The 15,397-nt window shown below is 24.7% G+C and overlaps 1 protein-coding gene across 1 annotated transcript in view; it reads left to right on the top strand.

Annotated features, from left to right (window-relative positions):
* Nucleotides 1-15,397, top strand: part of LOC100201878 (serine/threonine-protein kinase B-raf) — a 64,115-nt gene that overhangs the window by 15,701 nt on the left and 33,017 nt on the right. Inside the window, exons 2-5 of the mRNA XM_065812965.1 lie at nt 148-252; nt 2,730-3,002; nt 3,100-3,203; nt 13,338-13,386. Coding sequence (XP_065669037.1) covers nt 148-252; nt 2,730-3,002; nt 3,100-3,203; nt 13,338-13,386 — 531 coding nt within the window. The remainder of the gene's footprint in view (nt 1-147; nt 253-2,729; nt 3,003-3,099; nt 3,204-13,337; nt 13,387-15,397) is intronic.

Here is a 15,397-nt window from a genome sequence, read left to right as displayed (position 1 = left end):
TCCAATCACATACAAAAAAAAAAAAAAAATTATATGTTGCTAAGTGCATTAATTTAAATAGTATTATATTTTTTGTATATTATAATTAAGTTTAATTACAATTTTAATTACAATTTATAGAGTTTAATTTAAAATTTGTTTTCCTAGGTACAAAATGTTAAGCAAGTCTTTAAATTGACTGAAGATAGGTTAAAAGAGCTTGAAGTATTGTTTCAATCAGGTTTCTCTCATCCTCCATCTATACTTTTTGAGGTACACATTAATAATTATATTCAATACATATTATGTTGTTTAAAATCCTATAAATCTATATTCCTTATCAAATATGTTATTTTTTATTTCATTTTTATTATACTAATTTTGAATAATTAGTAAAACATTTATTTTACTTGGGTACATAATTATTGATTGTGAAGGTTTTTTATTTACTTATTGTGGAGGTTTTTTGTTTACTGATTGTGAAAGTTTTTTGTTTACTGATTGTGAAGGTTTTTTGTTTACTGATTGTGAAAGTTTTTTGTTTACTGATTGTGGGGGTTGTTTAATTAAAATTTTAAGATTTTTTAATGTGTTTTTTATTTACATTGGTTGTTGTTCTTTTTATAACATTAGGATTGTTTATTATTATAATTATTTACAAAGTTACTATAGCTACCCATTTTTTAGATTGTATAACTAATGTTCAAGATTTCATTCTTAGTGGTTATTTAATTTACAGAGATTGTATAATTAAAGTGTTTAAAAAAGCAGTATTATTGCTATTATTTGATTATGGAGGTTATACAATTCTACCTCAAAAATATAAAATTATGAATATTTTATTAATATCAAAAAATGTTTCTGTATTAAAAGTATATAAGAATAAATTAGTATGTTTAGATAAAAATAATAAAATCCTTAAAGTAAAATTTTTAAAATTCAAATAAAACTTTAGAAAATTCAAAAAAATTTTTTTAAAAAAGTTGTAAAGTAGATAATAGCGAAAAAAATCTAATTGGTAATTTTTTTTTGAAAATTAGATAATAAAATATTTGTACAACCGTTAAACTAGAAAAGTTTACTTTCAAACTGTTAAACTTGTATTTTAAAGAAAAGGTTTAATTGATTCATCAAATATTTAATTAGTTTTTATTTAATAAGACATAATATGTAATATAGTAAAATATATATATTTTTTCATAAATGTTATATTAATATGAAATGGTCTAATATGGAACATTTAATATTATACATTTATAAAATATAACAGTTTAATGTAATTTATTTATACATCAGTGTGTTAATGCAGCATAGTAACTTATGCTATATAATAAATGTTGTATATTATATATTTTTAAATTTATATTTCAGTGTTTGTTTTTTGTGGGTTATTCAAACTTTGTCATCAAATAAGTAATATTTCTATCTATGCATATTCTTTTTCCATAAAAAATTACTGGAGTGTTTTTTTCATTTTTTTTTTTAATTATTATTGATGAATAATGCATTTTATTCATATAAATACTTTTCTGCAAATTCAAATATTTTTCTTAAACATTTGAATGAAATCTCCTTAGTGAGATGAAAAGGTGTCTTTAAAGCAATTATTTTTTCTAAGCTTTGTCTAAAACATAGTTTGCAGACAAATTTGAATCATTGTGTTATTTTACTTCTTTTTAACAAAATTGTGAATAATTAAACAGTTTATAACGTTTTGAATAAAGTTAGGAAACTTTTTTATGATAATCCTTCATTGATAACTTTCATATTGTTGTTGGGAAATAAAAAATAAAAAAATAAAAATAAAAACTGGAATAATATGCAGAACATTTAGTTTTTTAGCATTAATTGATCTTTGCTTTCTTAGACAATTTTTTTTTTGTTTTTAAGACAATTTATTCATTAAACTATGTTTATAAAACTATACACACTTTTTTTTTTTTAGATTTTTTTAATACTAGATTTTCTAATTACAAGATTTTTAATATTTAAGAATTCATAGATTTTGCATGATGATATCAATAACACAACACTGTGTAATTATCATTTTAATTTGTTTATTTTTCTATTAATGAAAAATCTATTAAGAAAATATTTTTCTTAGCAAACTGAAATATGTTTGAATTCAAAGAAGTATTGAATTTATGTTTGCATAGAAAAGTTCTAACCTCCATGAAATCTCTTATAGCTTTCTTAGTGTAGCTGTACTGATGAATTTTCTTATTCAGTAGAACATTTAAAAAAAAAACTATTTTTAAGCTATTTACTGCAAAATTGAAAAAAAATTAAAGTTATCTAGATCTTTTTGTTTATTTATAGAATATGTGTAATATTTGAATATCTTGTTTGAGCAGCTTTTGTTTTCTTTTGTTTAAATACTTTTTATTTTATGTAAAGCAAGACATGTGCTTAATAAATTTCAATTTGGTAATATTTTGGTAAGCAGATATTTTGCAAAGTCTTGAGATTCCAGAATAATTTTTTTTTCAAGTTATTATTTTTGTGTTGTACACTTTTTTTTACAATTAAAAAAAAAAAATGTAAATTTGATTGGTTGTTGCTGTTTTAGTAGTTAAACAAAAAAGGAATGCATCAGGAAAAATCAATTTTTAAATACAAAACATTGGAATTAATTCAATCATTTAGACAACATTGCAAAATTCTAGCATTCTTAAACCATTCTTTTGTTATTGAATGTTGCTATGATTGAAACATTTTTTTTCAAACTTTCTTCTCCTCCACCCACACAGGAAGTTGAAGAACTTAAAGGTAAACTTGATGCTTTGCGAAAACGAGAAAATACACTGTTACATCAAAAACCAGAGTTACTTCAAAATGGTTTCAAACACACAATTACACATGAATCCTCAGATGAAAGTAGCCCTATATCTTCTCCATCTCCCAACCAAAGTAATGCAGCTTCCCATGAATCAGAAAAAGTTCTTTCAAACGGAAATGTTGCACCATCTTCACCACTCCATGCTCATTTTCGTGCATACCTGCCTAACAATCAGCGAACTATGGTAAGTGTATTTTAACTAAGTATAAAGTAATTTATTATTAGCAAAAAAAATTAGTTTAGTGAATATATCTAATCTTTTTTTTGTTGCTGTTTTGAAGATCAAATATAAACCAGGACAAACTGTACATGAAGCTCTTTTAAAAGCTATGACTTTAAGAGGACTGAACACAGAATCTTATGTGGTTTATCGAAAATTAAACAGGTTATTTGAATTTTTTTTATAAAAGTTATTTTTTACAATAATAAATGTAATATTTAATTCCTTTTACAATGTATTTTTTTCAATATCAATTAATTTTCAATAATGTTAAAAAAATATGTCTTAAAGTAAATTTTTATATTTTATTTATTTTACAAAATAGTTTTTAAAATAAGAATATATATCATAATTTATCCTAATATATACACCTATTAAGATAAATTACCTATTAATATATGTCATAATTTATCATATCACCTATTAATATATTACAATAGCTAAAATGTGACTGTGATATAAGTCTAAAATTTTATGTTAAACATAATAAAGTAATAAAGCATGATAAACACCTTCGCCACCATTTCACACTGCTAATTATCTGTTTATTGATAAGTTTTAATTATTCTGTATAATCATTTTTTAAAATAAAATCATATATCTGGTAGTACCTCGAAAGAAGGCCAAGGACCTAATAATTTGTTACAATTAAATATAACAAATTGTAGATATATGCACAGGAAGATGCGTGATCGCACGTCTTTATATGACCACTCAAAGAATAATGTTTCGACAATTTGACCATGGCATTTGACATATTTTCAAAATTTAAAAATGCGTTACAAAAACTTACCTAAACTTATCTAAAAATAAATTTAAAAAAGAAAAAAAAAATCTTAACGAAAGAAAAAATAAAAAAAATACTTAATTAAAACAAAAACATGATATATATATTTAAATTATAAGATTTAGTCGGGTTGTATATATGTGTATATATATACATATATATATATATATATATATATATATATATATATATATATATATATATATATATATATATATATATATATATATATATACATATATATATATATACATATATATATATACATATATATATACATATATATATACATATATATATATATATATATATATATATATTTATATATATATATATATATATACATATATATATATATATATACATATATATATATATACATATATATATACATATATATATATATATATATATATATATATATATATATATATATATATATATATATATATATATTGCATTAAATGATGAAGTTAACAGAATTTTTGCAGAAAACTCTTTTTAACACAGAAGTCCAATTTTCGATATTAATTATGTAATATCAAAAGACCTATACTTAATTGTTAAATGTTTTTTTTAAATTCAGATCTAACTGAAAATAATTCAGCAAGTAATTAAATTATTTAAAATTTTAAAAGTTTTTAGGGCATTTAAGTTGTAAGTAAAATGATTAATTCATAAGATTTTGATGTAGAATTAAGGGATAGTATTTTAAATATTTTGCACTTCATAAGTTTTAACATTAACATAGTTGTTTTGTAAATTTAAAAGCAGTCGATACCAGCTCTTCATACTTTTTATAAAGACAAAGTTATTGTTAAGTGAGCTCATAATTTATTTTTAGGTATTTGGAGCCAATTTTATTTAAATGTAAAAATCTTACTGATGCAAACAATTTTTGTTGTTTTACTTATTTTCTATATAAGTATAATGACAAATATTCACCCAATTCTCAAATCTCAAGGCCTCTCATTTGGCATCCACAGCCAGAGTTTTTTTTGGAGGCAAAATGTTTTGGAGACCAATGCTAATAGAGAGGCAAAAGCCATTGATAGCTGCATCAAGAAAATCCAGTGGCTTCTGTTTTATAACTGGCTGCAGCTGCCAAATTTGGAGGTGTATGTTTTGCTCCTGCCAGCAGATGTAATTAAAAATATTTTCATGTTTCTTTTTAAGTTAAGGAGAAACTTAAACATTAACAGCAAGCATACTAACATATCTCTCCCTGGAATCAGCTAGTATTAAAAATTTGACATCAAAGATGGTTTTTATTATGTATGGTTTATTGCTAAATTTTTATATAATTTTTTTTTAATATTTAAAATAATATTTTTATCAGTGAAGTTTATCATATAAAAGCAAATAAAATTGAATAAAATCAAATAAAAAACTATTGAATAAATTAATAGTTTCATATTTAAAATGAATGTTAAAAATTGGAAATTTCATTTATATGCTTTAGGCGAAAAAATTATTAAAAAGAAAAAAAGTTTATATAAGTAATTAAATTGTCAGTTTATGATCAAAATTTGATATTTTGTCGCCTATCCATCATGATAAAACTTTCATTTTACGACCATAACATTAAATTCTATTACAACAATAACATGAAATTAGAAGTTTTGAAAATAATTGAAAAAATGTGTTAATATTCATTAAAACTTCATAAAATTATTGCATTTTGTTGTTGGCTTTAATTCAATTTTTCCAATAATAAAAACTTTTACGAAAATTAAACTTTTTAAAAAAATAAAATATTTTGCAATGTACTTGAAAATGAAAAGTGTGCTTTAGTCACCCCATTTAATATTCAATAGAGATTTTTTTTTCTATTTAAATTCTGGTGTATATAACCTGATCATAAAATAGATTTTTGTAATCAGATTGAAACAACCCACAATTTTCAAAATTTTAAAAAGTGTTCACTAAATGCTTTTATTTTGTGTATGAAATAATTGATATATTGTAAATATTTTGATATACCATTTACAAACCGTGTCATATTCACAATTATATACAATTAAAAGTGAGTAAAATTTTAAACTAGTCTTAACTAATAGTCGTTAGTATAATGATTATGTTATTATTGGGATTGTATGTATATATATCAACTACGTTGTATATTATTACTCAATCTTTAACAATTACAAAAGAATTCATTCAAAACAAGTAATAAGAATTATTTTTTTTTAAAAGTAGCCTCTTTTCTGAGAACTTGTTTATATAGGCTTAAGCGTTATGTAGAGTAAGATGCTAAACGAACAAGTTATGTAAACTTTATGTTGAAACAGCTTTTATATTAGCATTCTGATGAAGTCCAAGTTGTTTAGTTCGAAATATAGCAAATAAATTTATACTTTTACCTGCCAAAAAAACAGGAAAATTTTAATAAACAGGAGGGTCAGAAATGTAACTATAAAATCTAATGAACAAGGGAATCTTAATAAACAGGAGAGTGGAATATTCAACATTTCAAAAAATAAAACTGTCCCCAATATTTTTAAATAGAGAAAACAGTATAAAATATGGGGCAACAGTTGGAGATTATTTTTAGTGAAAATTTAAAAATAATAGAATCATTTTTATTGGTGTCATGTTTGGATTATCTTTTTAGCGGTTTAGAATATGATTTACAAGCCTTCCTAGGAGACGCGTGTGGTTTTTCATCTTGTATTCCATATATTTTCGTCTTGTATTCCATGATTATTTTATTTTAGACAACTTGGCCACGTAACAAACTAAGAGTACTAACAAAGTAGGAAATTAAAAAAAAAATTAAATAGAAAAAAATAAAAAATAGATAGTTGTTATTTTCAGCAACAAAATTGGTTAAGGCATAGCAAAAAAAAAAAACAGTTTTAAATAGACATTAAAAAGAATAATTTTTCTATATTTAATTGCTTTTTTAAAAGAGGAAAGCAAAATTATTTGTATAATTTTAATGTAGCAAGTATATATTGTCCCTAGATGAATATGTCTATGTAATGCATGCGTATATTTTTATGTATAACTTTTTTTTATTATATAATTATATTTATTTGCTCCATAGTATATGTAAATTTAGCTTATTTGGATAAGTCGTTTACTTTATACACAGAAAGTCTATGGTTCCATTCCCAATCACTAATCATATTTTATTGTTTTTCTTCTATATTTCGCAGTCATATATTTGCTTTATAACCATCTTTTCTTTTTTGTATATAAAAGTCTTTCTGTTGTATGTTTTTGAATGATGCACATCTCTATACATTCAGGTTTCTTGCTTTATTTAAGCCTTTCAGTGTATTTTCTAAGTAAGGCGCACACATATATACACAGTTTTTAAGCTTCAATTCGGCCATGCCATCTACACATTTTTTACATTTTCATTTTTTTACAGTTTTATATCTTTTTATTCCTGTACATTTTTTACCCCCAATCTTTTAGTGCTTTGTAATTTTGTAACTTTTGCTTTTTAACATTTGGCTATGTGCGCTTAATTCTACCCGGCCCCTTCCTTTTGGTCTACTATATTACAGGTGAAAATACATAGTAGTTAACAATTATTAACAAGTGTTAATAATAGTTATTAATAGTTGTTGTGTAATTATTAATAATAATTGTTATTATTTATTGTTTATGTATATTATTGATAGTAATTATTATTATTTGTTTACGAACCATGGTCATTCTGTGTATGAAGTAAACGCCTATCCAAATAAACTAAACATGGGTATAATATAGAGCAAATAAATATAGTTGTAAAATGTAAAAAGTTATACATATAAATGTACGCATAAATTACATGGACATTCATATAGGGGCAATATTAAAACAACATTAAAATTATACAAGTTTATTTTACAAACAGATAGCAATTTATATTTTCGTTTTCCTCTTTTAAAAAAAAACAATTAAAATGTAAGAAAATCATTCTTTTTAATGTCGACTTTTAACTCTTTTTTTTCTTTGCCTTATCCAATTTTGTTGCTGAAAATAACAACCACTCTAAAGAAACAAAAAGAAAAACAGTACAAAAATTATTTAAATTATTAACTTTTTTTTATTTTTCTCTTTTTGAATTTATTTGAATTTCTTATTTTGTTAGTTTTGCTTTTTTTGTTTTTGAAACTTAGTTTTTTTTGTAACATTTAATATAATAAAACTTGCAAACGGCTGTGACCAAATTGTCACCCTGAGAAGCCTTGGTTTATGGCTGCAGCAAATAAAATTAAAATCTAATAAACTTAATCACAACCGATTCTGAATTAAAGATAGTTTAGCTCCTTGAATGTCATAAAGTCTATTATGAGATAGCATTACCATTTTCTCTGTAAATATTGTTTAATAAAAACTATTTTTATTGTTTTTATATTTTGAAGTTTCATAGACTATGTGCATCAATACATACTTCAACATAACACCTGTTCCATAAAATTTGAGACTGGCTTTAAACTTGAATAAAAACTTAAATAAACACGATAAAAAAAATTTTTTTTTTGGTATGTTATAATTTGTTATAATTGAATATGCAGAATAGGAAAATAAAAATAAATTTATCACAAGACTCCATATCTTCGAATTTGATCAAGTCTAGTATTGGTACTTTATACCAGCTTTTGTACAGCATTTAAGTCAAGTCTACTGGCACAATAACGAATCCGACGCTCAAAGTTTGCTATATTATTTGCAGACCATCCATTTATGTACACATCCCGCTTAAGCATTACCCAAAAATCCTCTATAGCACGAGCTTCTGGTAAGTTTGCTGGATTGTCTTTTTTTTGAACAAATGGTATCTTCTGGGTTTTTAACTATTTTGTTACCAAATTAGCATAGTGAGATGTTGCTAAATCGGGCCAAAAGATATACTTGGTGTCTTGATAATGTTTATTGATAAAAGGTTGCAACCGCTTTTGTAAACACTCTTTTAAATAGATCTTTTGGTTTACCGCTTGGCCAGAAGGAACAATGTAAATAGATGTGACCCCTTGAAGGGAGATTGTCATCCATACAAGTAATTTTTTTTCAAATTTTGCAACATAATACTTAACAATGTCTGGCGTCAATATTTGATCATTTGAATAGTATGTATTATTACTAGCCAGTGTGCTATTCAACAAAGTAAAGTGTGACTCATCGTCAATAATAAATTCATGGTTGTGATACTTTGAATAAAGTCGACCACATTTTCGGCGACCCCAAAGCCTTTGTTCAGGAGTTCTGCTTGGTTTTTTTTTTCTTTTATAACAAAGAATAGACTTTTTAAAATATTTTAAGATTCGTTCGATAGTGCTTTTGCTACAACCAAGTCTTCTAGAAGCCTTAGAAAGTGACACACCTCTTCGATTGTTAAACATTTTCCTTAATTTGATGCAGTTGTTTTGTGTATTAAGAGTAGGCCTTCTTCCACTTCCAGCTTTGCGACCCAAAGGTTTATTTTGATTGTAACTGTTCTTATATTTATAAATTGTAGCTTTTGAGTAGTCCTCCATCTTGAAATGGTTCCAAACAACGTGTTTTCCATCTTCATGTTTTTTTTTATAGAAATTATACACACGACTTTTTAGGGCTAAATGATTTGGCATTTTAAATTGTTATCTAAACAAAAAATAATCAGAGAATTTATATGCTAATTGAAAGAGGAAAGATAGAGCTTTCATTTGATACCAAATACTAATTATATCAAACTTACTAATTAAATATCGCTAATTCAAGTTAGTTTCAAATTTTATGGAACAGGTGTTATTTAAGGCTTTAAAATTTGAGAAATCTTTTGTATAGTCTTGCCACACTTTGAGTCACAGTGCAATGACAAAAATACGCACATCTATAACATACGACTTATGTAGCCATAGATGCAGTGTATTATACATACATTGACTGACATAAATAGGGATAGCTGTAGTGGAGTAAGCATATACTGAGGATAAACAACTGAGGATATGTATACAAAGTAAAAAAAAAGAAATGTTGCTAAGACAATTAAAGTTTTTAAATACTCAATTTAAACCTTTTAAAACTTTTTAAACTCAATTTAACCTTTTTGAACTTTTAAACGTTTTAAAAAAAGTTTGAATTTTTTGAACAGTCAAAACTTTTGCTATAAATCATATAAAACAAAACTTTGATGTCAAATTTTTAACATTTGCTCCTAATTAATATTTAAATAGCTCATTAAAATTAGCTTATTTAAATCATTAAATTAATAACAAATATGAAAATGTTTTTCATTACATCTGCCACCAGAAGGCAAATATTTCTGCGGTCTCCAAATCATTTTGCCTCCAAAATTTCTTCTAGAGGCAGCCAACTATGCAGAAACCAGAACATTTTACTGCCAAAAAGTTAATAAAAAAATTACCTCCCTAAAAAGTTGGCTTTTAGGCAGAAAGTTATTTTGCCGCCGGGATGCATTATTAACTGTGTAGAAAAGCAACACATGTTTTTTATATCTTATTGTTTATTATTAGTTTATCAATACTTTGACATGCAGTTTAAAAAACTAAAAAAATAAAATTTAATATCTCCCTTACTTTATTTTTGTAAAGCTTCCATTATTGTTAACTATTATTATTTTCAAACTAAAACACACAATCTTACTCCTGAGTTACAATTTATTTTTCTTTCGTAAAATATAATGTGAACTAGTATATCTTATTTCCTATAAGTTTTAAATCCCAGTACTCCTTGTTTCAAACTATTTATAGAATAAGACCTTGTGTACTTGTACGAGTAAATGTAACTTTACTCAATAAACATATTTACATCATTAAAAGTTTAATTACGTCAGTTTTGTATTTTAAAGTATTGCATTGTAATTTAATTTAATTTGGAAGTCTTTATCTTTATAAAATATCTTTAAATTAAACAATATGGTTATAAAAAAAATTATAAATAAAATTTAAATATGTTGTTTGAAAAAATCCTTATTTTAAAAACTTATACTTATATATATTTTTTCTTTAAAACATGCGTCTTATGTTTATTTTTTTTTAAATAAGGGGGCAATTGTTGGTTGAATTTCTTAACGGTAATAAAAATAAATGAAAACTATCAGCATTTTTTTTTTAACAAAATTTTTGCATACTACTCATAAACTAGTCAATCATTTCTAATCGACGTTCATTCTATAACCAATTCAAAAATTAATAATAAAGAAAAAACTTTTTCAAAACTACAATTTTCAAAAAAGCAATTTCAAAACTGAAAAAATCATCTTTTCATAAATTCACTATATAAAATTTACTTAAAAAGTTCTCTAAAATTTTTTTAATAAATCTAATAATTTTGCCTACAGGCTTGATTATGGTTTATCCAGGAATGCATTTATATGCAGTTATAAGTGCATTAAGCACTTTTGTATATTAACACTTTCGTAACGGAATGAAAAAAAAAAAAATTAATTTGAAATTTTAAATAAATATACAAAATAGTTAAATGTAATACAATCATTTTTTAGTAACTTGAATTAAATTTATTTTAAAAAAATTTTTAACATAGGTTGGAAATTTTAGCAATAAAAAAAAAATTGTAAAACAGAGCGTTTTGAAATTTTAAAAAGAATTTAGATTAAATTTAACAAAATAAATTTATATTTAATAATATTTAATCATAAATTTAATTTACATATAATTGAAATTATATATGAAATATAGTTGAAATTAAAAATTAAAAAAAAAAGGTAAAAAATTTATTTAACTGTTTTTTTATCTCAGCATCTTTAAAGTGTTAAAATGATGTTCTTTTAAATAGCTTATTATTTGTGTCTAAATTTCATAGACAAACCAAGTGTCATGCTCATTGTCTGCTGACAAGAAGGAAATTAATTCCTTTATAATACTTCAAACTTTTTTTTACTTTAGCTTTTTTTTCCTTCAAGCTATTTGGTCTTTTTTTTTTTTTAGATACAGGGCAGCGGAGTGTAATGTAGATTGACTTTTGCTTGAATTGTAACTTTGGATTTCATCTTGAATCACAAACACATACTTTTCTGAAAAGTTTACCCAAGACAATACAGCAGTTATTTGTCAAATTGTCCTTCCGTTGCCTTATTTTGCTTGACATTTTGCAATCTAAGAATGAGCTGTTAACTATTGTTTCAGACAACATCACTTCATATTCTTCAATTGTTGTTGTCTGAAAGATCATCACTGTGCTGTCTGTATTAAATAATACATCTTTATAAATGTTATTGTCAATTAGTTTTGCATCAAGAAACCTGTTTAAGAAACTATACCTGAACAATTAGGACATCAATGAACCATGCACTCATGTCTTCTACTTATTTTAAAGTGAAGCAATTGAAAAATTTATTTTTGGGGCTTGCAGTGGCTTGTGAATTTTAACTCCAATAAAGCTCAGTTATTTACTGCTAACAACTATCCCAATACTGTTGACATTCTTATAATAATGAATAGCAACCTTCTAAGTCTTCTTGGATTATTGTTCACTACTTACCTTTCATGGAAACCATATATGCAATTGATTGGTGAATTAACATCTGCATCATGGGCTGGTTCTTCTAATGATGCTCTTTCTCTCCTAGACAAGGTCAAAAATCGCATTGTAAACATAGTGGGATCAGCTCTATCTGCCAAGCATGATCCTCTCTCCCATCGTCCTAAAGTTGCATCTCTTTCTCTTTTGTAAAAATATTATCATGGTCGCTGCTCAAAAGAGCTATCATCTCTAGTTTCATCAACTAAAACTCTTTCTTGCTTGACTCATTAATTCAGCAAAGTCTTATTCTTTAACTGTATCTGTCCCTGTTTGCTCTAAAAACTTTTATTTGTCTAGTTTTTTTTCAACCCTTTGGAACTCTCGACTCCCGACTTAATAGTGGTTGCTTGCAGCCTTGTTGGTAGTGAATCAGAACAAAAATAAAAAAATAGTAGAAATAAAAGATTTTTTTATATTTTATTAATGTTAAATTATTCAACTTGTTTCATTCTGAACCATCTTCTTAAGCTTTTCCATATTTGTTTTGCATCTATTCTTAATGTGATATATTTAGAAAAAACAAGAACAAAAGACAATCATTTGTAACTTTGAATGAATGAAATGATAATTTGATATATTTTAATTGCGTACATCGCTTTTAATTAGGTTTTTAAATAGTTCAAGATTATTTACATATATTGTCTTCTTTTATTTATTTATTTTCATTTTTGTTTTATAAATGTAAATAAAAATATGCCAAATAGTATTTAATTTAATATTAAAACTTTTTTGATGGTTTTCTTGATTCTCTTGTAACTTGAAATAACTGAAATGACTTTTTAATCAGCTTTAATAAAAACACAATATATTGTATGAAAAGTTTTTGAATATACAAGTTTTTAATGCTTAAGTATTTTAAAACTAAAAGTTTTAAACTGTACTGTTACATAAAAGTTATTACTGTAATTAACTCATGAAATTGTGATATATAAAATACTTATAATTTGTTACCTATAAAATTTTATATTTGGAAAAAAAGTTCTCATAATATTTTAGAATATCTGTTTCATCTTTTGAGTTTTTGTTTTTAGACAACATGTTGATTGGGATGCTGATGTTTCTTCTTTAGATAGAGCTGAGGTAAAACTATAATTTTGGATTCTACAAGTCATTGTCAAAATTATAGCACAAATGTAAAAAAAAATTGAATGATAAAAATTTAATGGAGGGTTGAATGAAAAGTTACAAATATTTTTTTTATCTGAAGAATAACATTTTACTTTTTACAAAAATAAATGAAAATTGAAAATGCATTTAAAGTTAACATGTTTTAAAGTTCACTTAGAAATAATACAGAAAAATAAGCTGGTCAAAATTATAGCACATAGTACTAATTTTAGATTTAAACAATAATTTTAGATAAAAACAGTTTGTTTAATATGAAGAAGTGTTTGATTTCTTAAAACCTCTAAAAAAATCAAGAAATATGATCTGGAACAGAATTTACTAATTTAAAGTAAAGATCAACTGAATTCTTGTCCCAAATGTCATAAAATTGCATCCTTAAAGTCGTTGGTGTTATTTTCAAGTTTTTGATCAATAATTGACCAAAACATTTTGATTGGATTTGCATCTGTTGAAGTGGGTAGCCATTCTAGGAGCCCAATATTCTTCCTTGCAAACTATTCCATAGTTTTTTTTTTCTTTGTGACACAGTGCATTGTCTTGCATAAAATAACAATCTTCAGCTCCAGAATCAAAAGGAGTGTCCATATAGTGTCCATATAATTCAGTAATAACTTCTAAATAAGTAGAAACATTCTAACTTCGTAAAACTTCAATAAACCATTTGCAGAAAGACTTCAAAATGTCAACTATTGTTTTTACACCAAGTGAGTCTCTTCTTTTTCTGAGCCTTATTTTGATAACGACGTTGTTTCTGTGTGTAACTTTTCAACTCTTTTTCTAACAAACGACAACTAACTGTTTTTGCACTAATGGTTTTTTCTTTTGCAGCATTCGACTCTATAGCAATTTTTCTACATAAATCAGTATGATTTTTTTTAGCAAGTGTCTCTATAAAGCAGTCTTCTGTAGAATTAGTACTTCTACGACATCCTTGACCTGGTCAATTTTTCATTGGAAAATTCAATTTAATTTTATCAGCAATATTATAAACAAATTTTCTGGAATTTTAGCACATTTAGCAATATCAGCAATATTATATTGCTGTTGAAGTAAGTTTTTTACAAGTTGTTGCCACATTTCAAAAATATAGTACCTCTCAACAATATGATTAATGCATACAAAAATTTTATGTGACAGTCTTATTTTAAGAGGTTGTGCTATAATTTTGACCAATACAATGACCACACAAATAATATTTTGTTTCTACGATTTGACCATGACTTTTAACATATTTTCAAAATTTCAAAATTCTCTGTAAAAACTTACCTTAGCTTAGCTAGAAAAAAAAACTTTGAAAAATATTATTTTAAAAAAGAAAAGAAAAACAAAACAGAGAATAAAAAAATTTAACTTAAACTAAAACATACGTAAAAATATATAACTTATTATATATTATATTATATATATCTAATTATTAGAGTCTAGTTTTTCAACCTGTTGGAAAGCAGCCTTTGTTATACCTGCTTTCAAAAATTCTAAAGAGTGATCTGACTTATCTAACTACCGTCCCCATATGTTATGTTCATTAATGTTTGAGGTTGGGAATCTTTGTTAAAAACAAATTGCTTTTGATTGGAGAGATAACTTTTGAACCAACTTAGAGTTTTACCTGCTATGCCATATTCAAGTTTTTTAAGCAAAATATTATGATCGACCGTGTCAAAAGCTTTTAACAAGTCAATGAAAACACCAAGTGTAAATTTTTGATTTTTAAAAGGTTCATTAATACAACGTGTTAATTGAAGAATAGCATGTTTGGCTGAATTGTTTTATATATTATATTATATATATCTAATTATCAGAGTCTAGTTTTCCAACCTGTAGGAAAGCAGCCTTTGTTATACCTACTTTCAATAATTCTGAAGAGCGATCTGACTCATCTAACTACTGTCCCAATAGTCTTCTTCTTATCACAAGCAAAGTTTTTGAGTCTTTAATTAACAAATCTCACATCGTGAATCTA

The sequence above is a fragment of the Hydra vulgaris genome, chromosome 12 (assembly GCF_038396675.1).
Source record: "Hydra vulgaris chromosome 12, alternate assembly HydraT2T_AEP".
Classification (NCBI taxonomy): domain Eukaryota; kingdom Metazoa; phylum Cnidaria; class Hydrozoa; order Anthoathecata; family Hydridae; genus Hydra; species Hydra vulgaris.
This window is presented reverse-complemented; position numbering and strand designations above follow the sequence as displayed.